Source organism: Corythoichthys intestinalis, chromosome 4 (genome assembly GCF_030265065.1).
Source record: "Corythoichthys intestinalis isolate RoL2023-P3 chromosome 4, ASM3026506v1, whole genome shotgun sequence".
NCBI lineage: Eukaryota > Metazoa > Chordata > Actinopteri > Syngnathiformes > Syngnathidae > Corythoichthys > Corythoichthys intestinalis.
The window spans coordinates 28,783,013-28,795,549 of NC_080398.1; the positions used below are offsets into that span (position 1 = coordinate 28,783,013).

The window sequence follows — 12,537 nt, forward strand, 5'->3', positions numbered from 1 at the left end:
TGTACAGTGCATGAACAACGAAATGCGAACATACTGTCCTCACCAGGACGCTACGGCTCGGTCCTGGCTATACAGCGAGCTAAACTCCCAAATGACGATGCTGGACGTCCATATAATTTGCTGAATCAATTTCGTCCACGATACCAAACAGGTTCTCATCAACGTAAATAAATGATAATTAGGTGTTATTACAGCAATGACAAAAATGGTTAGCATGCATTCGGTAGCATTAGCACATCGTTCAAACAACCACACAACTGGCTCTAAGTTTCTGATCGCGGGTGGAAAACAAACAACAACAACAGAAAAGATGATCCACACAGGCGTTGCCTCTGGAGAGATATTTTACAAGCATAAACAATGAACGTAGGTTCGCAACCATGTCTCTCTCTCTCTCGCTCGCCCACTCGCTCAGACAGAAATGCTGCGTAACTGTCCGTCTTCTTCTGGCGTGTGAGCGCTCTTCTTCGCGTAAGCAAGTGCGAGTGCGCCCCAACGTGGGCGTGAAAGCGCAACAAACTAAAAATATGCATTTCAATATAAAAAAGTCAATGATACAATTGAACACACATTGCCAAAGGCAGAACGCGAACGTGGCCATAGCTATTAAGAATGATTCAGATAACTATAGCGTAAAGGACATGCTAACAAGTTTACCAAACTATCAGTGTCACTCCAAAACACCAAAGTAACATGTAAAATGATATCATAATGTGTTAATAATTTCACACATAAGTCGCTCCTGATTATAAGTCACACCCCCAGCCAAACTATGAAAAAAAACTGCGACTTATAGTCCGAAAAATACGGTAACTGCCATTGACCGTGAATGGTCGCTGCCACACAGTTCAAATGGATTGGATGTCTATCACTGCCCATGTCAGCATAATAAATTAATAAATTAAGTTAACCCTAGCCAACCTTGTTTAAGTATGACCTGAGAGGAACCTTATGTTGTCTTTACGTTTCCAAGAATGCTATTTAGTGCCCACGAAAGTAGAAACATGACACCCACATAATCACACCCAAAAAATGTTTGGACTTCTTTCTGCCACATGAGTCACACAAAACAATAATGCTGCTAAATTGCCTACAGGTAATCTGCCTATGAAAGTAATTTGTTTTGGATTTCTCCCAATCTGCGTGCTGTCTCTCCACTCCCTGTCCTCATTCTTTCTGGTTTTGTTTCAGTAAGTTGCCAGGCTGGGCAAAGTCATTTGCCCCGCGGTTCTTCTACGTGACGGAGAAGGCCTGGAATTTCTACCCATACACCATCACAGGTTCTTGTTTGTTTTCTTTACCCTCACCGTTGAACACTACTTTCACATGAATTCATGTTTGCTTTAACAGATGTTTTTGTGAGTAACACCGAGCATGCATCATCTATTTCTCTAGTAACTGTTAAGTGTTTACATGAATGCACAACAACAACTGCACGCTGATGCATGTGTAAGATGTTAACACATTTTCACTCTTTTTTTTTTCCATATTGAACATCTGCTGTCTAACAGAATTCTCAGTAAGTCTCTGTCTGAATAATGTGCTGTACTTGACATCGAATGAAACTGCACTTATCCTCTTTCACTTTTTTTCCTAAATTTTGACTTCTTTTCACTTTTCAGGTATCATTCCTCCCCAAGTTCAGCGTACGTATTGAGACACGATTCGAAAACAACAATGGCTGTAATGACAATGTGAGTATGGTTAAGGTGGAATTATTTAAAAACCTGGCATATAAATTGGGGTATTAGGACTTTTTACGTAGAATAAGTCAACAGAGTATTGTGCGAGAACTGGTTTTTCCACACCATATGAAAAGCAGATGGCAAATAGGTAATCGTATCATATTGCAGTGAATTTACAATAACAATTGCATGAACAAATTTACTTGAATAACTTCAGGAGTGTCGAACTCAACTTTACCATTATGGAACCCCAAAAGGGTCCAAATTAGATAAATAAAAACAACATTTTGAAATAAATACTTTTTGACAAGTAACAGAAAAATTGTGTACGGTATTAAAGCCCTTAAATTGTAAATTAATCTACCGTATTTTTCAGACTACAAGTCGCACCCGAGTATAAGTCGCACCAGCCATAAAATGCCCAACGAAGAGAAAAAAAAAAACATATACAAGTCGCACTGGGGTATAAGTCACATTTTATGGGACATTTACTTGATAAAATCCAACACATTGAACAGGTCTGTCATCTTGAAAGGCAATTTAATATAAAAAATACAATAAAGAACAACATGCTCAATAAGTGTACAGTGTGTGAACAACGAAATGCGAATATACTGTCCTCACCAGGACGCTACAGCTCGGTCCTGGCTATACAGCGAGTTAAACTCCCAAATGACGATGCTTGACGTCCGTATAATTTGCGGAATCGATTTCGTCCTTGATTTTACCAAACAAGTTCGCATCAACGTAAATTAATGATAATTAGGAGCTGTTACAGCAATGACACAAACGGTTAGCATGCGTTCGCTAGCATTAGCACATCGTTCAACCAACCACACAACTGGCATTAATTGTCCGATCGCCTCTGGAAAACACACAACAACAACAGAATAGATGATACACACAAGCGTTGCCTCAAGCACAAACAATGAACGGAGATTCGCAGCCATGTTTCTCTCTCGCTAACTCGCCTACTCACTCAAGCTGCGTAGCTGTCCGTCTGCTTCTGGCGTGTGAGTGGTCTTCTTCACGTAAACAAGTGCGAGTGCGCCCTCACGTGGGCGTGAAAGCGCCACAAACTAAAAGCATGCATTTCAATATAAAAAAGTCAATAATACAATTGAACAGACATTGCCAAAGGCAGAACACTAAGTGGCCATAGCTATTAAGAATTATTCAGATAACTATAGCATAAAGAACATGCTAACAAGTTTACCAAACCATCAGTGTCACTCCAAAACACCAAAATAACATGTGAAATGATATCATAATGTGTTAATAATTTCACACATAAGTCGCTCTTGAGTATAAGTTGCACCCCCAGCCAAAGTGTGGGGGAAAAAAACTGTGACTTATAGTCCGAAAAATACAGTAATATTATTATTAAAAAGGATTTCAAAAGATAAAAAGCTTTTTTTTTTTCCCATAATGTTCTTTTTCAGCACAATGAGATTTTAAAAGATTTTTTTTTTTCGCAGTCATTTTTTAAATGTCTTTTTCCACAATGGCCTTTTATTTCATAATCTTGTTTTCCAGCACAATGAGGTGTGTGCTGTCAATCAAATACACTGCTGGCCAAAAGTATTGGCACCCCTGCAATTCTGTCGGATAATGCTCAATTTCTCCATGAAAATGATTGCAATTACAAATGCTTTGGTAGTAATATCTTCATTTATTTTGCTTGCAATGAAAAACACAAAAGAGAATGAAAAAAAAATCATTATCATTTCACACAAAACTCCAAAAATGGGCCGGATAAAAGTATTGGCACCCTCAGCCTAATAATTGGTAGCACAACCTTTAGACAAAATAACTGCGAACAACCGCTTCCGATATCCATCAATGAGACTGTTACAATGCTCTGCTGGAATTTTAGACCATTCTTTTGGCCAACTGCTCCAGGTCTCTGAGATTTGAAGGGTGCCGTCTCCAAACTGCCATTTTCAGATCTCTCCACATGTATTCTATGAGATTCAGGTCTGACTCATTGCTGGTCATTTTAGAAGTCTCAAGTGCTTTCTCTCAAAGCTTTTTCTAGTGCTTTTTGAAGTGTGTTTTGGGTCATTGTCCTGCTGGAAGACCCATGACCTCTGAGGGACACCAAGCTTTTTCACACTGGGCCCTACATTATGCTGCAAGATTTGTTGATAGTCTTCATATTTCATAATGCCATGCACACTGTCAAGCAGTCCAGTGCCAGAGCTAGCAAAGCAACCCCAAAACATCAGGGAACCTTTGCCATGTTTGACCAGGGGGACCGTTTTCTTTTCTTTGAAGGCCTCGTTTTTTTTTTTCCTGGAAACTCTATGTTGATGCCTTTTCCCAAAAAACTCTATTCATGTTATCTGACCAGAGAACATTCTTCCAAAACGTTTTTGTCTTTCTCATGTAAGTTTTGGCAAACTCCAGCCTGGCTTTTTTATGTTTCTGGTTCAGAAGTGGGCTCTCCCTAGGTATCCTACCATAGAGTCCCTTTTCATTCAGACGCCGAAGGATAGTACGGGTTGACACTGTTGTACCCTCGGACTGCTGTTGAGGTTTTTTATCCACCATCCGCACAATCTTTCGTTGAAATCTTTCGTCAATTTTCTTTTCCATTCACATCTAGGGAGTTTAGCCACAGTGCCATGGGCTTTACACTTATTGATGACACTGCGCACGGTAGACACAGGAACATTCAAGTCTTTGAGGATGGACTTGTAGCCTTGAGATTTCCCATGCTTCCTCACATTTTTGCTTCTCAAATCCTCAGACAGTTCTTTGGTCTTCTTTCTTTTCTCCATGCTCACTGTGGTACATACTAGAGGCGTGCAAAATTTCCGATTCTTAGATTATTCGCGATTCGGCCGTGAAAGATTCGAGAACGATTCACAACATCAAAATTCCGATTATTGAATTATACCAGGTAAAGCAGAACTAAAACACAGTCAGCGCGGTCTTCGGGACGCAATGAAGAACGGACCGAGAGTAAATATCATGTACAACGCATGCCGCCAGATAAAAAAACAATAATACTTGACTATGGCCGACAGCTGCTTCAAACAACGCCCAGTTGCTAGTTGCTAAAAACATACAGACACATACGGCTATAACAGATATCACATATATGTAGAACTAGATGCAAAATGACAGACGGCGGTGTTAAAACAGATAAAGAGACCTTGATGCAAAGTTACAGACTTGCCGTTTACTAGTTGCCGCGTTGTAAACAGCCGCCATCTTAAAGCAGTAGACTTCTCTAGAAGGCTCTGTTGCAGCGAATCTAAATAACGTTTTATCTAAAATACTCCTAAATCGACAAAATCTTGACTTGAATCTATCTTTAAATGAAGAAACAGTTTTAAAACATTGACATGTCGAAAGTAGACGGAAGGGAAATTATGGAATAACGATAGCAATTTGAACAACTTTAACGTTTGATTCACATCATTAAATTAATTGAATGTAGTTTAAAACTGCTGATACAGAATGGGGACTGGAGTATTTTATTTACTGTTTCTAACTGTTAACTTGATGATGAAATATTAATTTGGTTTAGCCTGAGAGGATTTTTGAACAATTTGGAACTAATGTACAACACATTAAACGCGCGGGGTGGGGGGTTGCGAGGGGGGGTCAATAATCGGTTTATAATCGAATTGGATCCTCTGAATTGTAATCGTAATCGAATCGTTATGTGCCCAAAGATTCCCACCTCTAGTACATACAAAGAAACAGGACAGAGGTTGAGTCAACTTTAATCCATTTTAACTGGCTGTAAGTCTGATTTAGTTATTGCCACCACCTGTTATGTGCCACAGGTAAGTAACAGGTGCTGTTAATTACACAAATTAGAGAAGCATCACATGATTTTTCAAAGGGTGTCATTACTTTTGTCCGGCCCATTTTTTCAGTTTTGTGTGAAATGATAATGTTTTTGTTGTTTTTTTTTCCATTCTTTTTTTGTGTTTTTTATTGCAAGTAATATTAATGAAGATATTACTACCAAAGGATTTGTAATTCCAATCATTTTCTGGGAGAATTGAGCATTATCTGACAGAATTGCAGGGGTGCCAATACTTTTGGCCAGCAGTGTACACATGGCGGAGTCAGTTAAGTGATTGGCTGGATGGATCGTGGAGTCCGAAAAGCTGCGCTAGCATTTCGTAGCGTCACTTTCAAAGTTACTCAGAGAATTTGTGAACCGGTTGGACGGTAATGAATGGCTTTCACCTCAGCCTGAGCGAGGAATTCAGCAGCAATGTGTTTTTGATCAGAGGCTTTCTGGAAGTTTACCCTAAAAGTTCATCGTTGTTACCAAATGCTAGCGCAGCAGGCCTATCTAGTCAATACTCCGCCTTATGTATTTGATTGACAGCACACGCTTCATTGTGCTGAAAAACAACATTATGAAATAAAAAGGCCATTGTGGAAAAAGACATTATTAAAGAATGACTGCCAAAAACGGTTTTTATCTTGTAAAATCTCATTGTGCCTAAAAACGACATTGTGAAATAAAAAGGCTATTGTGGAAAAGGCATTATAAAATAAAATAAAAAACTTTTTGTAAAAACGATTTTTATCTTGTATAATCTTTTTTCTGACAATATTACCTTATTTTACAATTTAAGGGCCATAATATACAATCTTTTATGTATCAAAATAATGTTTATTTCAAACTGTTGTTTTTATTCATCTAATTTTGACCCTTTTGGTGTTCCATATGTCATGGGCAACGGTTTAGTTTCATCGGAGGGCCACATAATAAATTTAATTATTGACAAATGATTGATTAATTATCAAATGTATTAAAAACTATTTTGATAATTGATTTTTTGTAGAGACTTAAAGATCCTCTTTTTGAACACATTAATGCCAAGTATTTTTCTCATTTCTTCTTTATTTTAGTTTTTTAAAACATAGTTACCTTTATTTTCATCTAAAAAAAATAATGGGGCAAAAAGTAAATTTTTTTGTTTTTACATTTCAAAAACTGAAAAAAAAGTAAATATTCTTTTTTTTTCTTAAACTTTTTAAAGTATTTACTTATGGTGTCCTCAGTCTTTCCTCAAAGACTACAGAAATGTTATAAGAACGTATATTATAGTAAGAAACATGAAGTCAATGCACATCATTAAATTTAAAGGGCCCACAAAATGAGTGGTGGGCCAGAGTTTCACACCTGTGATTTCTATAATACTGTTCAAGCACTGTCAATGTTCACTGCCAGCCCTCCCAGTAAAAATGGATTCAACATCTATCACCGTCAACAGCACTGAACGAGTTCCAAAGATAACAAAAAGCACAAACTGCTGTATGAGCTGTTTTCATTTACTAGACGAGCTGAGTTGTAATTATTAGTGTTGATTGTTATTGCTGTGATAAAATGTTGGCATCAGAGAGCAAAGAAACTCTTTGCACGCACAAATGTTGAGTCTCACGTGTGCTGAGAAAACTGGCCGTGTGCCAGATAATAATAAATCCATAGCCAAATATTTGGTTAAAAGTAAATTTTAATATGTGTGAATGTACAGTATATCATCTGGCTGGAAATGACAGTGAGAAATGGGATGGGACTCAAATTGTGTTAATGATTTTTATTTTTTGTATTCGTATACAATTATTCAAGGTGAGTGTGTCTAAGGAACTAGAAAAAAATAGAATAAATAAATACACTTTTTTGTTTCTGTTTTCTGTTGGGTTTGTTATTTTAGGTTTTACCAGTCAATCTTGAGGAAACACTATTCTATGTTTTAAAAAAAAAAAAAAATCCTCCTCTTGGACGCTTTTACAACTTATGGATGCTGTATTGTGAAAGGGGATGAATCATTTTAAATCCAAATCTTTAGTTGAACAATCAATAAAACAAAGAAAACAGCTTTTAGGGGGCACTTTTTGTGTCGCACCCAGCATACATTGGGGGAAATAACAAGTATTTATTTAACCACCAATTGTGCAAGTTCTCCTACTTGAAAAGATTGGAGAGGCCTGTATTTGTCAACATGGGTAAACCTCAGCCATGAGAGACAGAATGTGGAGAAAAAAAGAAGAAAAAAAACCCAGAAGATCACGTTGTTTGATTTTTAAAGATTTTCTTTCCAAATTAGAGTGGAAAATAAGTATTTGGTCACCTACAAATAAGCAAGATTTCTGGCTGTCAAAGAGGTCTAACTTCTTCTAAAGAGGTCTAACGAGGCTCCACTCATTACCTGTATTAATGGCACCTGTTTTAACTCATTATCGGTGTAAAAGATACCTGTCCACACTCTCAGTCAGTCACACTCCAAACTCCACTATGGCTGAGACCAAAGAGTTGTCGAAGGACACCAGAGACAAAATTGTAGACCTGCACCAGACTGAATCTGCAATAGGTAAAACGCTTGGTGTAAAGAAATCAACTGTGGGAGCAATTATTAGAAAATGCAAGACATACAAGACCACTGATAATCTCCCTCTATCTGGGGCTCCATGCAAGATCTCACCCCGTGGCATCAAAATGATAACAAGAACGGGGAGCAAAAATCCCAGAACAACACGAGGGGACCTAGTGAATGACCTACAGAGAGCTGGGACCACAATAACAAATGCTACTATCAGTAACACAATGCGCCGCCAGGGACTCAAATCCTGCACTGCCAGATGTGTCCCCCTGCTGAAGCCAGTACACGTCCAGGCCCGTCTGCGGTTCGCTAGAAAGCATTTGGATGATCCAGAAGAGGACGGGGAGAATGTGTTATGGTCAGATAATATAAATAAAACTTTTTGGTAGAAACACAGGTTCTCGTGTTTGGAGGTGAAAGAATACTGAATTGAATCCGAAGAACACCATACCCACTGTGAAGCATGGGGGTGGAAACAAATCATGCTTTGTGGCTGTTTTTCTGCAAAGGGACCAGGACGACTGATCTGTGTAAAGGAAAGAATGAATGGGGCCATGTATCGAGAGATTTTGAGTGAATATCTCCTTCCATCAGCAAGGGCATTGAAGATGAGACGTGGCTGGGTCTTTCAGCATGACAATGATCCCAAACACACAGCCAGGGCAACAAAGGAGTGGCTTCGTAAGAAGCAATTCAAGGTCCTGGAGTGGCCTAGCCAGTCTCCAGATCTCAACCCCATAGAAAATCTGTGAAGGGAGTTGAAAGTCCGTGTTGCCCAACGATTGCCTCAAAACATCACTGCTCTAGAGGAGATCTGCATGGAGGAATGGGCCAAAATACCAGCAACAATGTGTGAAATGCTTGTGAAGAGTTACAGAAAACATTTGGCCTCCGTTATTGCCAACAAAGGGTACATAACAAAGTGTTGAGATTAACTTTTGGTATTGACCAAATACTTATTTTCCACCATGATTTGCAAATAAGTTCTTTAAAAATCAAAAATGTGATTTTCTGTTTGGGTTTTTTTTCCACATTCTGTCTCTCATGGTGGAGGTTTACCCATGGCGACAATTACAGGCCTCTCTAATATTTTCAAGTGGGAGAACTTGCACAATTAGTGGTTGACTAAATACTTATTTGCCCCACTGTATCAATCCATTCTTTGTGATTCAATCACACCAAAGTATGGATAAATTGTACTTGTAAAGGGGATTCTTATAGAACTTTACCCAATAAACAACATAAAGCAACACATTTGGGTTCATTTGAAACAAAGTCAGCTAAAAGTACATAAAGTATTCATATTTTCTCCAGGTAAAAGATATTATTTTTCCAAGTTTATTTGCAGCGGAGTTCTCCTGTTTTTTTTCCTTTTGCTACCTTGTATGATCCCTTCGGTGAAAATCAATTCACACTCATGTTTTTTTGTACGATATTACACGCTGTACATGGGCATCGAGGCAGAGATGTCAAAATGTAGTTTTGCCGCAACCATTTCGCAAGGGCACATCGACCGAGCTGATGTCTGTCTAACAAGTTCAAATTTCTATATTTTGGTCCAGATTGGGTCTCTAAAATACAACCTTCTCTAAATCAATGTCTCTTTTTTCTACTCCAGTGTACTTTTGCCCTGAAACACAATTCTGAAATGGGAATTACGCTCCATTTTTTAAAAATTTAACGACACCAACCGACATTTTCGGGTCTTTTGTGTGTTTTTTCTGACATGCTTTTATCTATTTTGGACAAAGGTGTTCATGGACACGCCAACATCTACGGAGAATGTGAGTTACCTGGATATCCTGAGTGACCCCATTCCTGAAAAACACTACAAAGAGTCAGAGGTGTGTTCTGTTTTATTACACAAATAAAAATAAACAACAATTAGCCTTAATAATTCATCAAAATAGGATGTACAGCAGTTGTCTTTTTTTTTTTTTTTTTTTACAGTACAGTGATCCCACATTTTTTGCAATTAATGGGGACCAGAACCCCACACGAAAAGTGAAAATCCGCAATGTAAGATTTAATTACACTACCTGCGTGATGCATGGGGGGGACTTGGCACATCTCCTGGATGTTGTATAGGTCCAGTCACAAGTGAAGAGAGCGTGTAGCAGGTATATGATGCTTCAGTTGCAGGGAAAATAAAACTTAAAATTTCCCCGGAGTTGTTGGAGGGTCGTTGCAGGCTTTGGGTACTCTAAAAGTGGGTAAAAATGGGTAAAAGTACTTCTGAAAATGACCCCGGAGGTTTTTTGAGGGGATAGAGTGGGCCATTTGTGGGTAAAAGTTGCTAAAACTCATGAAGTGTTGGAGGTTTGTAGTGAGCTTTGGGTGTTCTCAAAGCGGGTAAAAAAAAGGTGAAAAGTATTGCCGAATATCCCCTTGGAGGTCCTGGAGGTGTTTGGCGGGGACATAGTGCTCTGTTTTTGGGAATAAAAGGTTAAAACTCCCCTGGAGGTTGTGGAGGTTTGTAGTGGGCTTTGGCTACTCTTTAACTGGGTTAAAATAGTGAAAAGTACTGCTGAAAAGGACCCGGGAGGTCCTCTAGTTGAAATTTCCCTGTCAGACTGGAGATAGAACAAGGTAAGAGGCTGGGCGTGGCTGCGATGTGTGCAACAACTAGCTCACGAGATAAATCCACTCCTCATTTGTCCTCTTATTTGTCAATCAGCATAGAGGAAGCTGCAACGGTACACAGCCAATCAACTCACGGGAAGAAGCCACTCTTATTGGCGGTCTTATCGGTTGATCATAATGGGAAGGACTGCAATGGTGGTCATTGGTGCTCTCATTTGTCAATCTCGCAGCAGGAACCAATCACAAACCTTGTATGTACAAAGCCTCTGAGTCCTGTTTGCCTTGCTGCGAAACAATGCGTCTTACGCCTCAAAATGAAACAACATGTATTTTTTTCGTTTTGATTTTTGATGAAAAGTTTTTAAAACCCAGTGATGCACCACAAAGTCGCGATGGATCACTGTACATTACTTTTTCACTTTATGTTCACTAATAGGCAAGGCCAACCCCAGCCTATATGCAGACTATGCAGCTGCTTAGGGCCACCACTAAGAGGGCCCCAGTTTGGCAACCTCATTTTATACGTTGTTAACAGAGCATCGTGAATAATGTGGCGCGCATTGCCGTTTATCTATGCAAACATCCATTTTCTTGTCCTTACAATCTGGCAACCTGGGGAGTGACGTTAAGCCTGCTTTGCGATGATTGGTGCTCAAACTTGCTTGGAAAATAGATGCACGAATATGTCGAAGAGAATTTATCCTTCTGGAGCAGAGAAAGGAAAGAAGAAGAAAATCGGAGAAAAAAGAAACAACAGTATCAAGGTAATAAAGCATGTTGTTGTTGTTGTTGAGTAAGGCTACGTCTAAACTAGGACGGATAATGGCCTTAAACGTGTAATTACTTGGACTATACCACCTGTCGGTGACACTAGTATGCTTATTATCAGGATTAGTTGTGAGGGGGTAATGTTACCCGCCAACTACGCTCCGCCTAATATTGACTGCTGTCACCATACAACATTCGGATACTCCGCAAGGGACATCATGCCGTCGCTGTTTTTAGTGCGGCATGACAATGGAGGCGGACGATCACGACGTGGCATTCCTGCTCTTTTCTTTTCCATACATTTTTCTTGAACCTTCAAACTACGTCTCAATAATATGCTTCAATTCAGTGCCCATTTGGGGTCCTCCCATCGCAGAAGAGGTGGAGATGGGCATTTTTTACAGAGCTCATCTCCTGAGTTGTCTCCGATCAGCCAGCCGCGGGGCTGGCCCCTCCCAACTCAATGCCGACTGAACATGAGTACTGTATATAAAAATGCGTAGAGGAAAATTAAACCCCAAAAAGTGACCTGTGTGGTACCCCCAGTCAAAGAGGCTCGCGATCAGACATTTCTGCCTGTCAAAACTGTTGCCACTTCCAAGATCGCCACTGTTATGCACAAGCACTCCGGGAAATATACGCAGCGCCACACCGTATGCTTATATTTGTTATTTTCCAAGTGGTGAGAGCGCAGCTGAGCATTGATTGTAACATCCCAAGTAATGATATCAGGCTTCTGTTGTTTTATAAAGATTTATTTCGATCACAACATGGCGCCTGCACGTAAAAGCAGAGCGTGCTTTCCCTACCACTCTCGCTCCTGTGTGATGCGTTTAATTGCGATCACGAAAAAAACAGTGATCACAAAATAATGACAGTCTAGAAGGAGTAGTAATTTCAAAATTTTCCGTGGGCTAGGAATGAGTTTCCGTTTCAGAGATAAATCGAGCGGGCGATGTGTAACACATGAGGATTCTCCTTTTTACGCATGCGTAGTTTGCACAATTGCAGGCGTACCTCGCAGAAGCGGGACGGCCCTTAAACGCACCTTAAACGAAGTGTGGACAGGTATAAAATAGTCGGCAAAATGCCCTGAAGAAAATTATCTGTCCTAGTGTAGACGTAGATAGTCATTTCATTTA

General features: G+C 39.5%; 1 protein-coding gene across 4 annotated transcripts in view; it reads left to right on the plus strand.

The window, feature by feature from the left end:
• The window catches only part of pitpnc1b (phosphatidylinositol transfer protein cytoplasmic 1b), a 50,843-nt gene that overhangs the window by 16,313 nt on the left and 21,993 nt on the right, over positions 1-12,537 (plus strand). For all 4 annotated transcript variants that reach the window (XM_057834839.1, XM_057834836.1, XM_057834835.1 and 1 more), the window contains exons 3-6: positions 1,192-1,280; positions 1,512-1,519; positions 1,623-1,694; positions 9,796-9,888. In XM_057834839.1, the coding sequence (XP_057690822.1) occupies positions 1,192-1,280; positions 1,512-1,519; positions 1,623-1,694; positions 9,796-9,888 (262 nt within the window). The remainder of the gene's footprint in view (positions 1-1,191; positions 1,281-1,511; positions 1,520-1,622; positions 1,695-9,795; positions 9,889-12,537) is intronic.